Source organism: Monodon monoceros, unplaced genomic scaffold (genome assembly GCF_005190385.1).
Source record: "Monodon monoceros isolate NGI ecotype Baffin Bay Population unplaced genomic scaffold, NGI_Narwhal_1 Super_Scaffold_18, whole genome shotgun sequence".
Classification (NCBI taxonomy): Eukaryota; Metazoa; Chordata; class Mammalia; order Artiodactyla; family Monodontidae; genus Monodon; species Monodon monoceros.
Genome location: NW_021703774.1, coordinates 93,261,166 through 93,277,559, shown reverse-complemented (window position 1 = coordinate 93,277,559; position 16,394 = coordinate 93,261,166). Strand labels below are relative to the sequence as shown.

Here is a 16,394-nt window from a genome sequence, read left to right as displayed (position 1 = left end):
AAGGAAGAAGCATTAGCTTATGCTCTCATTTATGGCAAGTATACAGTTGAGAATGACTTCTCCCCTGTTGACCTCTAAGTGAAAGACTAGTGTCTTTGACTCTCCTCTCCAGTAGCACAGAGCCTGCCTCTCTTTATTTTCTTGCTTGCTCTTGTGCCTTTGTTCCTGCCGTCCTTACTGCATCCCCCTTTCACCCCCTAAGTATACCTTCTCTGAGCTCTCATATTAACTTGAGTGTATCTCTATCATGGTACAGAATACACCATATTATGAATTTTACCTCTGTTTATTATTTTTGCCTCAGTAGCTTTGTGAGCTCTAGTAGAGCTCCGGGAGGGTTGCGAGGTCAGAATTATATTTGTCTTGGTCACTCTAACACCCTGCAGTGTGCCTGCAGCCCAGCAGGTGCTAAATTAGAGGTCATTGGTTTTTTCCCATAGTGATTTTAAAACTTTAAAAAGTAGTAGTAAGCATTTAAAAATTGGGAGGTGTGATATGAAAATATGGAAATGCAGCTTCTCCCCCAAATGAGGAGATGTGGTAACATGAATGTGACCTTCAGTGGAAGCCCCATGGTTGCTGTCCCCTTCGGGCCTTTGCTCTCTGCTTTGCCATAGGCCCCATCACTTCCTTGGCACTAGCAGGCACGAGTTCACATTTGCACTCAATAAACGTTTACACGAGTGCATGGAGATAGTTCTACACATTTCCTCAGTGCTGTCACACACCTGCTGGGCATCTCACCCTTGACATGGCTGTGACTGCAACCTGGCTTCCTTCCACCCAGTGCTGTTCATCTCGTTCCAGTGGCATCACCACTCTCCTGGCTGTTGGGGCCAGGAACCTTGGTGCCATTCTTGATTACTTTTTTTCTCCTTCTCCCACATCCGGCACATCAGATGGTATCTCCTTTCACTTCTCTCCAAAACATATTTTGAATTGAAGCACTTCTCACCATCTCCATTACTAGGAGCCTAGTCTAAGCCAAGACCGTAGCCTCCATCTGGTCTGTTTCCATGTTTGTCTCCCTACGGCTTGTTTGCCACTTGGCAGAGGAATTGCTGTAAAGTGGGAATTGAGCCATAGTGCTCTCTTGTTTAATATTCCCTTCCTGTCACAACCAGAATGAAATCTAGGCTCTCGACGTAGCCCCCGTTTCCTCCGTTCTCCATGTTGTTGAACACACTCCAGCCCAGGGCTTTGTGCTTGCTTCACCTGCAGCCGCGCACTCTTTGCCCAGATACTCACATACCTCCTCCTCCTCCTCACTCAGCTCTCGCCTCAGATGTCGCCTCAGAAGGGCCTTCCCTGCACATCCTGGTTGGAGCAGCACCTCTATCACATTACCCTGTCTTATTTTCTTAGAACAGCTACAACCTGGAGTTATCTGGTTTGATAAGTATGCTTACCTCCGTTTTCCCTCTACTAGGAGGTAATCTCTTTGCTGACCAGTACTCTGACCTGGGTCAGTGCCCTCAGACCTAGAATAGCCATTGGATACAGTAGGAACTGGGCAAATATTTGTTGACCGAGTGACCAAAGTTGATGTCAGTTAACTGTTAATTAGCTGTGTCATCTTGGTTAAGTCATAAGTCATTTTAACCTTTACGACTTGGTTCTCTCTCTTGGTTCTCTGTTCTCTTTAAAATTTTTTTTTTTTTTTTAAAAAAAGAACTTATGCTAGGTGCTGGGGATACAAAGATAAATGAGAAGGAAGTCCTTGCCCTTGGGAGAGAATCGATGTCCCAGTTAGAGTATCATATACACAGGAAGTTTTTCTTCTCTGAGTGCTCGCTCTGGGTGAGTTCCCTTTCATAGCTGTGGTTGTTGAAGAATGTACTCCAGGGCTCTGTGCTTTGTGGAATTCAATCTCACGCTCACCCGATTTAAGGGAAAATCTCAGAGAGGAAAGCTATGAGTGTTAATTGTTCAAGAATCCTTAAAAGGATCTTCATTTGCTTCCCGCTGGCTTATTTGTGATTAAGCCTGATTAAACTCTTAAATGATTGTCTCAATTTAAAGAATTTTAAACTTACACTTGATAATTTTGAGTTTAGAGTATCAGCCAGTCATCAAGTAGTGATTTCCTGAATTATTTTCACTTCTTCCTCTATGGACTTAATAGCTATCTTAAGGGGTATGTTTAATACTAATGTCCCCAAATGATTGCTGAATTTTTATTAACTTTGAGAGAAAAGCAAGAAAACCCAATTCATAATGTTGTTTATTAAATGTGCCAGGCACAATGCTAAGTATATCATTTCATCTAACTCACATGACAGTTTTGAAATAGGTACTATTATCACAGTCTTTTAAAAGACCAAACTGAGTTTCAGAGTGAAGTGACTTGCCCAGGGTCACATGGTTAGAGCCAAAATGATGATTAAGTCTGTTTTTCCCAAGGCTGTGTTCTTAGTTATTAGCCTACACGACTCCCAAGTCATACTTGTTAAACTGATCTACTGTTCATAAAAGCATCAGCAATAGGTTAATTTAGGTGAAGGATATATGAGTTCACAAACAGGATATACTGTTTCAGCTTTATTTAGTCAGGAGAATAAGCGTTTTGGATTAACTTGGATCTGTAAAAACTTTTTTAAAGCTATTACATAACAGGGATCTGTAAACCATGAGTTAGAACCTTTCAACCCTACTGTTTACAATTTCTGATTTTAAGTGGTCCTCAATAGAAATGTACTGAACACGAAGTTCACCTTTTCTATTTTCAGTTTTCTGACTTTTTCCCTGAATCTGGATCTGTGTCAGCAGAGGCACCTTTCATCTGCTTATATGACCTGGAGTAATGGTCTCAGATATATTCAGGGCAATTGTTGCTGAAAAGCCAAAATGTAGAAAAGTGGTAATAGTCCTTTTATAATATAGATTGAAATAGGTCACCAAATAGCTTTTTTTCTTTTCAGTATTAAAAAGCTTATTCTATTCTAATAAGCCACTTTGATTTTTCATATTTTCTAGACCATAGTCTTGAGTTTACTTATGAGGTCAATTGGAAATAAGAACACCATTTTATTGGGTCTGGGATTTCAAATATTACAGCTGGCATGGTATGGCTTCGGTTCAGAACCTTGGTAGGTACAAATATTTTAATTTTCTTAATTTTGGTGTTTGCCGTGTTTTTGTTTTTTTCAGCTTTATTGAGGTGTAACTGACAAAACTTTTATATTTCTTTTTTTTTTTTTTATATTTCTTAATTTGCTTCTCAATTAAGGCTTAGACTTTAATCTGTCTCTTAATATGCTTTTTTTTCCTCTCAAAGTGTATATAACACAGGTTTCTTTCTCACTTGTGTATTTGTATACTCTATAGTGGCTTGAGGATAGCAGAGTGACATTTTGTATCTAAGCAACAGGTTGGGTTTTTGAATGAGATGGAGTTTTTCAATTTCTAATGAGCATTTAATCCAGTTTAGTTTGTCAGAAAAACACATGTAATCCCAAAGCAGCAAGGTTAGGAAAAAAAAGTTGAGTAACACCAGTGATCATTACTGATGGCAAACCAGAAGTCCAGTTGTTTTGGTCCCGGCTTTATGCTGGGAAAGCTCTCTGCTTTTCTTGCCAGTCTGGTTTCCTGCAGGGAGGTGATGGTAATAGTGCTGCTGTCAGGTTGTGCATGCACACCTTTGTGCTCAGGTATTACAGGACTGAACTCCACAATGTGCAGTAGTGTTTCATTCAACTGAACCCATCATCTCTGTTTGGACTTGGATATGAGTAAGCACCAAGAGTGTGTTTTGATGGATGTTTTATTTTTCTGTCTAGCCTTGCAAAAGAGGTGCTCACAATTTATCGAAAACATTTCTTTTAAACATCAAGCCAGTAGCACATTTAGATCAAATTAGTGATTTCTTCGCACTGAATCACAGGTCTCTGGGAACCCTGCCGTTCTACTAGTGAACGTTTGGAAACATTTAATGATGTTTCTCAACATTCTCTCCCCACCCGCCCAAGTCCTGCAGAAATAATACCCAACACACTTTACAGTTTAGATGTGATGTGTGATATCCCAATTCTACATTGAAACCCACAGCATTCTTGTGAATAAGTCGTTGTTTTTCTGCTTTCTAGAAGAGTAAACAGGGTTAGACTTTTAAGTGACTTGTCCAGTCACATAGGAAAGAAGGAAGAGCAAGTATAGTTCTTTTTCCTGTACCACAGCCATTTCTCTTACTTAAGTATGTATTTTGACTTTGACAGGTACAATGGAGAATAATAATAACATACTATTTTTGTTTTGCTGCTTTTGATTGCAGGATGATGTGGGCTGCTGGGGCAGTGGCAGCCATGTCTAGCATTACCTTTCCAGCTGTCAGTGCACTTGTCTCACGAACTGCTGATGCTGATCAACAAGGTGAGTTGATAAGACCCAATGATAATTATTTAAAAATACAGAATATTCTAATCCTCTGTTCTGTCTCTTTCCTAAGTTCTGAAACATAAGTGTATCTTCAGGGTAGAGAATTTTAAATTGCTTTCATTGTACTCAATACTCTGTAATGGCCCAAATGGGAAAAGGCTCTAAAAAAGAGTGGATATATGTATAACCAATTCACTTTGCTGTACACCTGAAACTAACACAACATTGTAAATCAATTATACTGCAATAAAATTTTTTTAAAATAAATAAATTGCTTTCATTGTAAAGAGGAAAAGCAGATTCTAGGGTATTATCCTTAGGTAGATAACCTTGTCTCTCACTGTAAATTAGTCACCTTATATTCACTAACCATTTATTTATTACATAAACAATATGCTATGATGTTCTAGACATCTCAGGGATATGCAGATAACCCTTTCATTAACACTGTATGTTTGTCACCTAAGACACATAGAAAATGTATTTTTATTGTCTTACACTTTTGTGGCAGGAACACTTAATTCTTAAAATACTAATAGGTGAGGAATAATTCTTTGAAAAGCCTGTTTATGTCAAAAGGAAAAACAGGGGCATTACAAAAGAGTGGCAGAGGTCACTTAGTTATAAATAAGGAAAGGCCTGTGGCCAAATCAAGCTGCATTTTAAATTTGGGATAAGATCCCAGAGGTAAACAAAAATCAAACTCTATAAAAAGGGGCTATATTTGGGGTCTTAAGTAGCTGCTTGGGGACAGAATTTTTAACAGCTGTGCTTATGAACTCATGCTGATTTTGAGCCAACATATTTTTTTTTTAAAGGAAATACAGTGCTTTTGCCCCCTTGTTTCTACATTAGACCTGAGCTTACATTTGCATCAGATAGCTCACTATACTTTGTAGAGCTTCTAAGTAATTTTGATGCCACTGCAGTAAGTTGCTAGTGTCTGGTAAGTTTTGCCTTTAGAATAAGTGATTTCATGTTTGTATCGGTTCTAGGGTAGGAAAAAATAAGTGGTACACTAAATAACTTGTTTAAACAATTCAGGTGTCGTTCAAGGGATGATAACAGGAATTAGAGGATTATGCAATGGTCTGGGACCAGCCCTTTATGGATTCATTTTCTACATATTCCATGTGGAACTTAAAGAACTGCCAATGACAGGAACAGACTTGGGAACAAACACAAGCCCACAGCACCACTTTGAACAGGTAAACTATAAAAATATAGTTCATTTGGCTGGATTGAAAGGTGATGTTTTTTGGTCACTAAAGCTTTTATTTGAGATTCTTAGATTGAATAAAAACACTTAAAACCAAAGCCTAAGGGACTATGTCCTCCTATATACGTAATTCTTTATAAAATTGGCTGTGTTCTTTTCTTCCCTGGATAATTAAAAAATTATTTATGTATTCTAGTTTGTCTTAGTATACCTAGTGGCATAGGTAACAGCCATTTGTCTATACTACTGTTTGTCTTTCATCTGAGGCTTCTGGAATGTTAGAGGTTCCCTGTATCAGGTCTGCCTTCTGTAGAAGAGTCAGTTCGGTGCTGGTAAACATCTTTGTTCACTTGCTCGCTATACTCCCCTCCATACAACTGAAAACATTAACAGCGAAACACATTACTTTAGCCAGTACAAACAATTCATTAGTTCCCTTGTATTTAGCAGAGTTCTACACTAATCTTCTAACCAGTTAAGACTACTTTTAAATAAAAAAGAATGTTTGTCTGTGGGCTCTACACAGGTAAAACTGGCAGTGCAAGTTTTTGCTAAGAATGAATGTGATTTGGGGCTAAAACACAGGTCTGTTTGATTCTTCTCATGGTAACGACATTATCTGTGTTTTCCTTACTTTCAGTCACTAGAGAATGTAGTTACCTTTTTAACAAAGAAAATGGTAATTGATTCTGCTACTGTAGTTAATATCATATGCTACTTGATTTTACTTGTGAGATCTCCCTGTTTTCCTCTTGAACTAACAAATTAAGTGAAGGTTCATAGAATGTGTTCAGATTTTATGCTATAAATGACAATATATTTTTGCATGTATTTGTTTTTAAAAAATCTTTTGGCTGTTTTTTGGGTCAGCTGTTATCCCCCAGAATTTTACGTTGAGAGTGTGACAGTGTTTCTTTTCCCCTTGAAAAGGGAATGTTTTTTCTAACTGTGGCTTTAATGAAGAAAGAGAGGAGTCGGCTTATAATTCACAGCAATCAGTTACTACTAAAAGATAAGCAATTTCTTGTTATGAACAAAGAAGTCTTTGCAAAAATCCTAATTCTCTTTTCCTTCCTCAGAATTCCATCATCCCTGGCCCCCCCTTCCTCTTTGGAGCCTGTTCAGTACTGCTGGCTCTGCTTGTTGCCTTGTTTATTCCGGAACATACCAATTTAAGCTTAAGGTCCAGCAGCTGGAGAAAGCACTGTGGCAGTCACAGCCATCCTCATAGTGCACAAGCGCCAGGAGAGGCCAAAGAACCTTTACTCCAGGACACAAATGTGTGACAACCGAAATCAGGAAGACTTTTCTATCAGCACCCAGGTCTTAGTTTTCACCTATAGTTCTGGACGTACATTCCATTTCCATCTACAATGTACTTTAAGATTGTCTTAAGAGATGTATCTGCATGAACTCCGTGGGAACTAAAGAAAAGAACTGGACAGTTTTCCAAAGATGTTACAATTTCTTTTGAAAAGAAACCTTTTGTTTATTAGCACCAGTTTCTTGCCATTAAGCTTTTTGTTTTATTATACATCCTTTAATTAAAACTTAAAACTATATATGTAACTTCTTAGATACTAGCAATGTCTCTGCTACCATTTCCTTCAGGTGTTGAGCTTTAACTATTTATGCTGACTCGCAGTGAGACAGAGTAGGTAGTATAGTGTGGAACTGTTCATTTTAACATTGTAAAATCGTGAGTCAGATTTTAATATTGTAAAATCTTGGGTCAAATAATTCAAAGCCTTAATGCAGATGCACTAAAGTAAAGAAATGGTAAATGAACTGTTTGCATTTAAAAAACAAAACTCTTAAGAAAAATATTAAATCTGAATCATGTTTCAAGCTTGTTTGTAGTAATTTTATTTTAAACATTATTCACTACTGTTTTTGAAATGAGAAAATATCAGCCATTTAGAATTTAAATTGGGGTGTTTGGAGCCTGTAAATCTAAATGCTGGCTCGCATTTGCTCCCCAGCTACTTATACTATACCACTATTCTTTTAATGTTTGCATAATCATAAGAACCTCAACACTTGAATACATAATCTAAAAATTATATAGTAAAGCTGGTAGCCTTGAAAATGTCAATGTGATATCTATATGTAGATAAATATATATAGTGGCCTTTCAGGACTGTCACAGTAACACTTTATTTACAGAGCTAATGTTTGTCCTAAATTTTCAGGACCCTAGAAGAGAGCTTTATACAATTACTGATGTGAATTTCTCTAAAGTGTATATTTTTGTGTCCAGTTATATTATTTAAAAAAGTGTTACTTTGTAAAAAAATTGTACATAAAGTATTGTATAGTTTACACTGTTTTCATCTTATGTGTGGTTACTGCTTAATGCTTTTTAAACTTGGAACATTCACTATGGTTAAATAAGGTCTTAAAAGAAATGTAAATATTCTGTTAATAAAATTAAATATTTTAATGATTTTTTTTTAAAGAAAGTCTTGATCTGTGATTCCCTTATGAGGCCTGTTTTGGCTTTGTTACTATATTTTTACAGTAACAAATCAAAGCATTATACCTTCTCCCTTCGAATCCATTTCATTTCCCTCAATAAAATACTGTTGTAGGAAGACAAAAGCAATGAAAACTTAGTTCATAAATTAACTGTAAGTACTTAATTTTCTAAGCACAGGTGCTGTAGGTCAGTCCTATGTTTGTTTTTACATACTGTTTACATGTCAGATTCCCAAAATATTAATACTTTATTAACAAAGCTCACAGTTTACAGAAATACATTAAATGCAATATTTTGATTATTAACACATGTACAACTGCACACAGCAAAACAATTTCAAATAAAAGTTTAAGAGGTAGAGCAAATAATTAGCACACTCGAAAGTCTGTGTATATATATTTAATACCAAAAAGTCTTTAGCAAGTTTGATATCAAAATGATCTCTATATCTTTTGGGAATTCTCCCAGTTTTCCATGTGTGGATATGGAAAAGGATATCTATATTTAAAAAAAAGAGCTACCTGTATGTCATGTATCCTATCCAAACCCTTGTCACAAAGTTTTATATTACATACTATTTACAGGAAAGATTCCAATATTGCCAGAAAGTTTCTTTCCAGATTATTAGTGCTTTCAAGTTATTATAACTGAGTATTCTTACTAATATAGTATATCTAAATGACAAAAAAATACATATAAAAAGTGACTACCTAATAACGGTTATTAAATTTTTTAGTTTAAGACAGCTTGTGGTTACCAGCAGTTTCAAAAGTATCATAAGGAAAGACTCAATACTGTGGCTTCGTAAAAAAATTAGCAAATATTTTTTGTCTTACCATGGAAGCCAATAACATTAGTAGGTCATCAATATCCTGAAATGTCTCTCTTCCTCATGTGTGTAATAAGGTCCTTGAAAATATTTTTTTTAAGTATCACATGAGCATGAGCAATCTCTGCAAACAAAATGATTTAGAGTTTTCTTAAGAGAATGCTACTCTACTGGATGGTTGTCTGTAAGAAAACAAAATGCAACCCTGTGATCCTGGGTGAATTTTTTTAAATTACCTCATTTTTCCCAAGGAACAATTCTTATTTGAAACTTTTCATTATAGGGAAGAGAAGAAAGTTGTAACTTCTAACATTATTCATTTTGCCTACTTTACTAATAAGCAAACATGAAAATGAACCTATTTTGATATAAGCAAAATGAATATTCATGATGCTCTCAGTAAATATTTTGTGTAAGTACTAATTTTTAAAACAAATATTCCACTAATACAGATTTAACTGCATAACAAACAAAACTCCAAATGAAGGAGAAAAACTGGATGACTGTAGACTTCCAGGAAGCATTAAAATCCATAAACTGCACCTCAAATGACTAAAAGCACTTTGTACCTAATCTGGTCATGTAATTAGACTGTCCAAGATTTTCTGTACAATAAATTTATCAAAATTACTTAACAGACTTATTCAAAAGATAATTTAAAGGTATCAAGGAAAATATTTACTTGCTATGAAGAATTTATTCATTTAAGGTAATTTCAGGACTTTTCCCTTTACTGTAAATATCAATAATATATCTCAAGAGATAATTATTTTCCCTTAAAATTCTCAGGTGGCAAATTTAAAACTTTTATTGTACTAATGAAAATGATAAAATGAATTGATAGCATTCTTTGGTTTCATACTAGTATATATATCTGAGCAGGTTTTAATTAACTGAGTTATTGAATATGATTAGAATGTCCCTCACAAGGATCAACTCTTTCCTTAGAACTTCTGAGAATTTCTAAGGATTAGTTTAATAAAATTCATACTATTATTCTACAAAACACCATGTTCCAAACTAAAAAGAATCTTCACCCATTCCCTAGTACAAATATGCCCCTCTAAACTGCATAAACGACAGCAGTACTTAAAGGATCCAAACAATCTAATACAGTAGCTCAAGTAAACTTTGAAACTTACTTATTCAGAATTTCATCTGTGTTGTTTCTATATTAAAACCATGCTGAATTTCTAAAATTTCAATAAAAGTAAAAGATGACACTAGGATTAACTGTTTGGTAGCTGCCCAGGGAAATACGCTGAAGATGTAGAAGGGAGCACTACGGGTTTGGAAGATGTCTGTAATGCTCCTAAAGTGCCGTCTTTTTGATGGTCTGCAAATGAGGACAAAAAAAGATTATCTGCATTCACTTAAGTCTTTATATAATACATTTAATTAAACTACAGTGTACAATCCATTTCAGAAATGTCTTCTCACCTGGATTATTAAATAGATTTTGGTTGAGCCCACGTAAAGGAATGCTGTCTTCCCTTTTCTTCAGATATTTGGATTCCAGCCCTAAATTTTCACCACTTGAAAGGAAAATAGTAATTATTTACTTATTTTAACAAACTCTTACTTTCTCTTCAGTAAAGTTTGAATGTTTAATCTATATACATACATACACTATGTATACAATAATATAAGTTATATTTATAGCTTTGTTCAAAACAAATCCCATTTTTCACTGGGTTCTTAAGCAAATAATTTATCTATTCATAAGCCAAAGTATACTTCTTCCCAGTAAAGAGTAAGTTATCTTTTTCCTTTGACCAAAAGCTCCTCAAAATTTTGTTATGCTTCAAAGTTGTCATTATTAAACATTAATACACATTGTACAATAATGAATTCTGGTCGGATGAATACAAATATGAAATTTTGAAAAAACAAAGGAGGGGATATTTCTGTAGTTGTATTTTTCCTCTTTCAACCACGATATTCCTTCTTTCTAAATCTGTCTAGTATTAACAGTTTCTATATTAGTACACCTGCAAGAAGTAGTTCAGGGCTCTTGCAAAACAATGACATACTATCTTTAAAATTAAATGATGGTCTTTTCCCAATTTTCAGAAAAGAATTAAGTGGCTGAATAGGTGTCTTTTCCAATTTTAAATTTTTTCTTTAACCTTTGCCACTTGTTACTAGCTGACAACAAAACAAACCAATTCTAAACAAAAATCTCAAAATAGCTGAACAGTCCCAATTTTATGGACACATGATTATGTTTGATTTTGTACCACAAATATGATCTGTAAGTAAAATTGTTCTTAGTGTGTATGATGGAGGTAAACATATAAACATCATGGTGTTCTACCATTAATATGAATTCTAGGTGCTCTGCCACTAACAAATATGAGCTTAAATATAACAAGCACATACATTCCTGGACTTCAAAGAATTCTCACTTTTAAAAAACAGAGGCTCATAAACATTAACTATTTTAATACTCATCGTGGTACTAATTTTAGAGGAGCCAATGAGTGAAGAGAGCTGGAATAAGAAGCCTCTTTGAGCCATGACAGTAATTTTTTAGTTTGCAATATACTGGGGATGGTGATAGCTCATGATAATGGGTGCCAGCAGACAGGCCTTAAAGCGATTACATTTTAAGTAAATAAAGGCACAATAAGAAAACAGTATTACAAACAAAGACTACCCAGAGAGACAAGTCTGCATCTATAAGTTGCTGACTAGCTACAACTCACTGATTCAGCAAACTTCAGTACATAAAACCTGCTTAAGATCTAAAAAAACAGGCAAAGAATCTCTGAGTAGGCAAAACAGAAGTCACAAATTGGCACTAAAGCTTATTTATGTTAGCTTGGCTAGGGGGCAACCTCACAAACCCTTTTACTCTTAGCTACCCCAGAATTCTAACAGTTTAACCAGCTGATTTCTCAGTTTACTTTACACTGGAAGCAATTACTCAGAAAAACAAAAAGCTTCTAGAGACAGACACAGCCATACAGGAAAACAAAAGCAAAACAGCCAACTCTGAGGAATTTAAAACATTTCTATCTATTTGCCCAAGAATATATGAAAGGGTGTTCTTCAGTTATGTAGGAAAATCCCTTTTAAAAAATTAAATTTTACTATATGTCTATTCTACAGTTTTAAAAAATGTGAGAAACCTCTTTCTTATAGCTAAAAGGGACTAAGTCAAATCCCACTGATGAGCAACTTAAAACGTTACATAAATAAGTGGTCATAATAGCTTTCAAACACTGATAAAAACTCCCTTTCAAAATTACAAACATTAAAAAAAATTACAAACATTAAATTTTATGTCAAGAGCTTACTTTTCCTTATCAGTTGAGCAAGGCATTCTAACAGTTGTTCCTGATTGAACATCTCCTAGTGATGTACTTGGTTTTGTAAACTGCAAGTTAAACTGCACCTGTAAAGAGGAAAAACATGTAACTGAATTAGTGAGAACTGAAACAGTTCTATATGGAGATAGGTGGTTAAATTTTTTCTCTGATGAATATAGACCACAGAAGTTCAACCTATATAACAAGCACATTTTATTGAGAAGATTTAATTTAAAAATCCTATTTCTCCTTGACAAAAAAGTTCCTGTCATATCAGCAAGATGAAGAGCACAAATTATGTTAATTATTTTGAAACAAAAACATGAACACTAATACATTTAAATGTTACTGATGCTAAAAGTAACCAAATACCACGATGATGCACTTACCTCATGCATTCTGAGAATTCTTCCCTTTTCACGAACTTTAAGCCTGTCATATTTAAGGATTCTAAATGAGTGCTAGGAATTTGAATACTGAAATAGTCAAAAGTAATCCAAGAATCTATACAAAAGTCCAAACTAAAATATCAAGCATATAGTATGTAGTAGTTTATTTAAAGTAATAATGACTATGACTGAGGGGGTTTCATACTAGGAATGGGTTCTATGTTAGGAAGTGTATAAATGTAAGTCACCATACTAATAAAGAAAAAAGGTATGATGACTCGCATAAAGAAAAAAAAAGAAAGAAAGAAAAAAGGAAAAAGGCATGAGAAGATAAGAAATATCTATTTTTGGTAAAAAAAAATCATAATAAAATAGGGAGAGATACTAGCTTAATAGGATAAAATTATAAATGAGAAAGGTATATGCTGCTATCCTTGGCTATCAGGGTTCAATATTCTAAAGATATCAGATCACATTAAATACAAAGAGGATTTTTAAAAAGTGAGATAAGCTGATTTTCATATTCCTTATAGAAAAATAAACATGCAAGAGTGAAGAAAATTTAAAGAGTATATTAATACATAATATAGTTTCCAGCCACCAATAATTAGAAAACCAGACAAAATAAACAAAAAGAATGGTCCCAAAAACTGAACAACTGGTAGGGCAGAACTGTGATCTCTAAGAAAAATGTGATCCCTACAACTGACCCAGCTTTTTAATTAGAGGCACTTCCTGACTATAGGTACAGAGAAAGAACATAATTGCTAAATGGAGGAGATTAAAATCAGTTCAGGGAGGATGAGGTGCCTGGAGGCTGCAAGGCAGAATTCTGAAGAAAAGGGAGCTATAAAGAGAACAAGCCCCAGAAATCTACACATGAATCCCCTTGAGTTTTTGCTGAGTACTAGGAACATGCATAGGGTAAAACTCCACAATGCTAGGCAAATAAAAATGGGAGTTTCAAGCTGAACAATTTCCAAGGTTCATAATCATGGAGACAAAGTGGACAGTCCTTGGTAATCATTTAGGGAATTCTGTGGGGAGCTTCGTAACAGCTGAACTATCCTTGAGTAAAAGCTACTTTAAATGCATCCTAGTAAAGCTAAAGGAAAAAAGAGAAAAACAAAAAAACTCAAAAAGGACCAAGGGATCCACAAGTAACTTAAATAACTGCCACCCTTTAAAGGAAGATAACAAAATCCAGATAATCAACAATGTAACATTAACAATGTTCCACATCCTATCAGAAATTATTAGAGGACTTCCCTGGTGGTCCAGTGGTCAATAATCTGCCTTCCAATGCAGGGGATGCGGGTTTGATCCCTGGTCGGGGAACTAAGATCTCATGCCATGGGGCAACCAAGCCCATGTGCCACAACTACTGAACCCACGCACCTCAATTAGAGAGCCCGTGCACCACAACGAAGAGCCCTCACTCTGTGGAGCCCATGCACCGCAACAAAGATCCCGTGTGCCACAACTAAGACCCGAAGCAGCCAAAAATAAATAAATAAATTAAATATTTTAAAAAATTATTAAAAATGACAAGTAGGAAAACATGAGTCATACCAAGAAAAATCACTGAAGAGAAACAGATCCAGAGATGATACAAATGATAGAATAAGGATGCACATGTTAAAACAATTATAACTATGAACAAGGATGTAATGGAAATTAAAAGTATGAGAAAAATGGAAGATATGAAAAAAGAATGAAATGGAACTTCTAGAGATGATAAATATCTAAAATGAAAAGTTCTCACTGGACATAATTAACAGCAAATTAAACAATGCAGAAGAAAAGATCAGTGAACTTTAAGAAAGCATTAGAATCTAATATATATACAATGAAGCAAATAAATGAACAGACTCAATGGGATTATATCATGTGATCAACCATGAGTAACTGTAATACTAAAAGGAGATAATAAAAAAAGTGAAGAGGGACTTCCCTGGTGGCGCAGTGGTTAAGAATCCACCTGCCAATGCAGGGGACACGGGTTCAAGCCCTGGTCCAGGAAGATCCCACATGCTGCGGAGCAACAAAGCCCGTGCGCCACAACTACTGAGCCTGTGCTCTAGAGCCCATGAGCCACAATTACTGAGCCTGCTCTCTAGAGCCTGTGAGCCACAACTACTGAGCCCGCGTGCCGCAACTACTGAAGCCCGTGCGCCTAGAGCCCGTGCTCCACAACAAGAGAAGCCACTGCAATGAGAAGCCCGCACACCGCAACGAAGAGTAGCCCCCGCTCACCACAACTAGAGAAAGCCCATGCGCAGCAACGAAGACCCAACACAGCAATAAATAAATAAATAAGTAAGCAAGTAAATAAATAAATGTTTTAAAAAATAAAAAAGTGAAGAAATAATGGCCAGGCCAACACTGTTCAATCCAGGCAACTATGGAATGATGGCTTCAAAATGCTGAAAGGAAAAAAGAAACTTGTCAACCCAGAATTCTAAATGTAGAGAAGATAAGTTCAAAATAAAAATGTTGAGATTTTTATGAATTTCCCACAGACATGCACTATAAGAAGTCTTAAAGAGCTGCACTGTAAGAAATCTTCGTTACAGGAGAAGGAAAATGATACCAGATGAAAATGTCGATCTACATAAAGGAATAGAGTTGTGTAAATAGTTAAGTATATGAGTAAAAGGACTTTTTCCTCTCTGTAATTTATTGAAAAGATATCTGATTGTTTAAAAAAAAAGTGGGATTTATAACAAATGCAGAAGTAAAATGTTGACAGTAGTTAGCAGGACAGGAATGAGGAAATGGAATTACTGTAGGGTTCTTACATTATATGGAAAGCAGTATAAAATTCTGAAAATAGATTATGATAAGGTGAAGATGTATACTGTAAACTCTAGAGCAAACAAAAAATAAAGCCAATAAGTAGAGACAAAATAGAATGCAAAATAAAATCAGCAATTAATTGAAAAGTCAGGATTAAAGTAGAAAAGAGGGACAAAGAACAGATGGGATATATAGAGTACAAACAGCAAGATGATAAAACGTATGAATATATACATTAAATTTTAAATTGTTAAAGACAAGGTCAGAATGGATGAAAATATAAGAGGCAGGTATAGAATATCTAAAAGAAATCCAGTTTAAATATAAAGACACAGATTGGTAAAAGTAAAAGGAAAGAAAGTGATACATCATGTAAACACTAAGAAAGCCAGAGTACAATATTAATATCAAGGTACAGTCTTCTTTCTGTTCTGAGAAATGAAAAAAAACAAATTCCTAAGGGTCAAAGAGTGAGGAAAACCCCCCTTCTTTCACAGTTGTCTTCTGCCCCAACCCTCAGGCAATTCAGTGGAAACAGAAGCTACAGGGGTAGTAATGATGATAACAGCAGTGGCCAAGCAGGCACCTAAAACTCTGAAAGAGGGGAATCACACCCTCTGACCAGAAGTGCTGTGGTCTCGCAAGCATGATACAAATTCTCATTATACCTTTTCTCTCTCTGTCCTCCCAATGTTTGGCACCAGACACAGACACAATTGCAGGAACTGTGTCTTAGACCAAGGGAATTTAGGTCCATGATTTCTAGCCAGTTTTCAGGAAGAAGGACTCAGGGGATTCTGAAATCTGGGGAGAAATGAAAGAGACAAAGGAACTCAAGAAAGAGATCCTATAAAAGCTGTATATGAACTACTGGGTTCTATTCTAAGCTGGACATGCAAGATCTGACCATAGTCACCATACCAAAGGCTCTGAGAACTGAACTATGGAGTAAACCACCACCCAGGTCACAGAACAGCCACTAGATGGTGCA

The 16,394-nt window shown here is 35.5% G+C and overlaps 2 protein-coding genes across 7 annotated transcripts in view; one reads left to right on the top strand and one right to left on the bottom strand.

The window, feature by feature from the left end:
• The window catches only part of MFSD14A (major facilitator superfamily domain containing 14A), a 49,619-nt gene extending 41,571 nt beyond the window's left edge, over window positions 1-8,048 (top strand). For both annotated transcript variants that reach the window (XM_029228145.1, XM_029228144.1), the window contains exons 9-12: window positions 2,977-3,089; window positions 4,271-4,368; window positions 5,419-5,582; window positions 6,673-8,048. In XM_029228145.1, the coding sequence (XP_029083978.1) occupies window positions 2,977-3,089; window positions 4,271-4,368; window positions 5,419-5,582; window positions 6,673-6,879 (582 nt within the window). In that variant the 3' untranslated portion in view covers window positions 6,880-8,048. The remainder of the gene's footprint in view (window positions 1-2,976; window positions 3,090-4,270; window positions 4,369-5,418; window positions 5,583-6,672) is intronic.
• A 263-nt stretch (window positions 8,049-8,311) lies between these two features.
• The window catches only part of SASS6 (SAS-6 centriolar assembly protein), a 52,157-nt gene continuing 44,074 nt past the window's right edge, over window positions 8,312-16,394 (bottom strand). For 2 of the 5 annotated variants that reach the window (XM_029227899.1, XM_029227898.1), the window contains exons 15-17: window positions 12,204-12,301; window positions 10,342-10,436; window positions 8,312-10,237 (exon numbers count right to left, since the gene is read on the bottom strand). In XM_029227899.1, the coding sequence (XP_029083732.1) occupies window positions 10,131-10,237; window positions 10,342-10,436; window positions 12,204-12,301 (300 nt within the window). In that variant the 3' untranslated portion in view covers window positions 8,312-10,130. Of the gene's footprint in view, window positions 10,265-10,341; window positions 10,437-12,203; window positions 12,302-16,394 lie in introns of all 5 variants that reach the window. The other 3 variants (XR_003794366.1, XR_003794367.1, XM_029227897.1) reach the window with 3 other exon arrangements.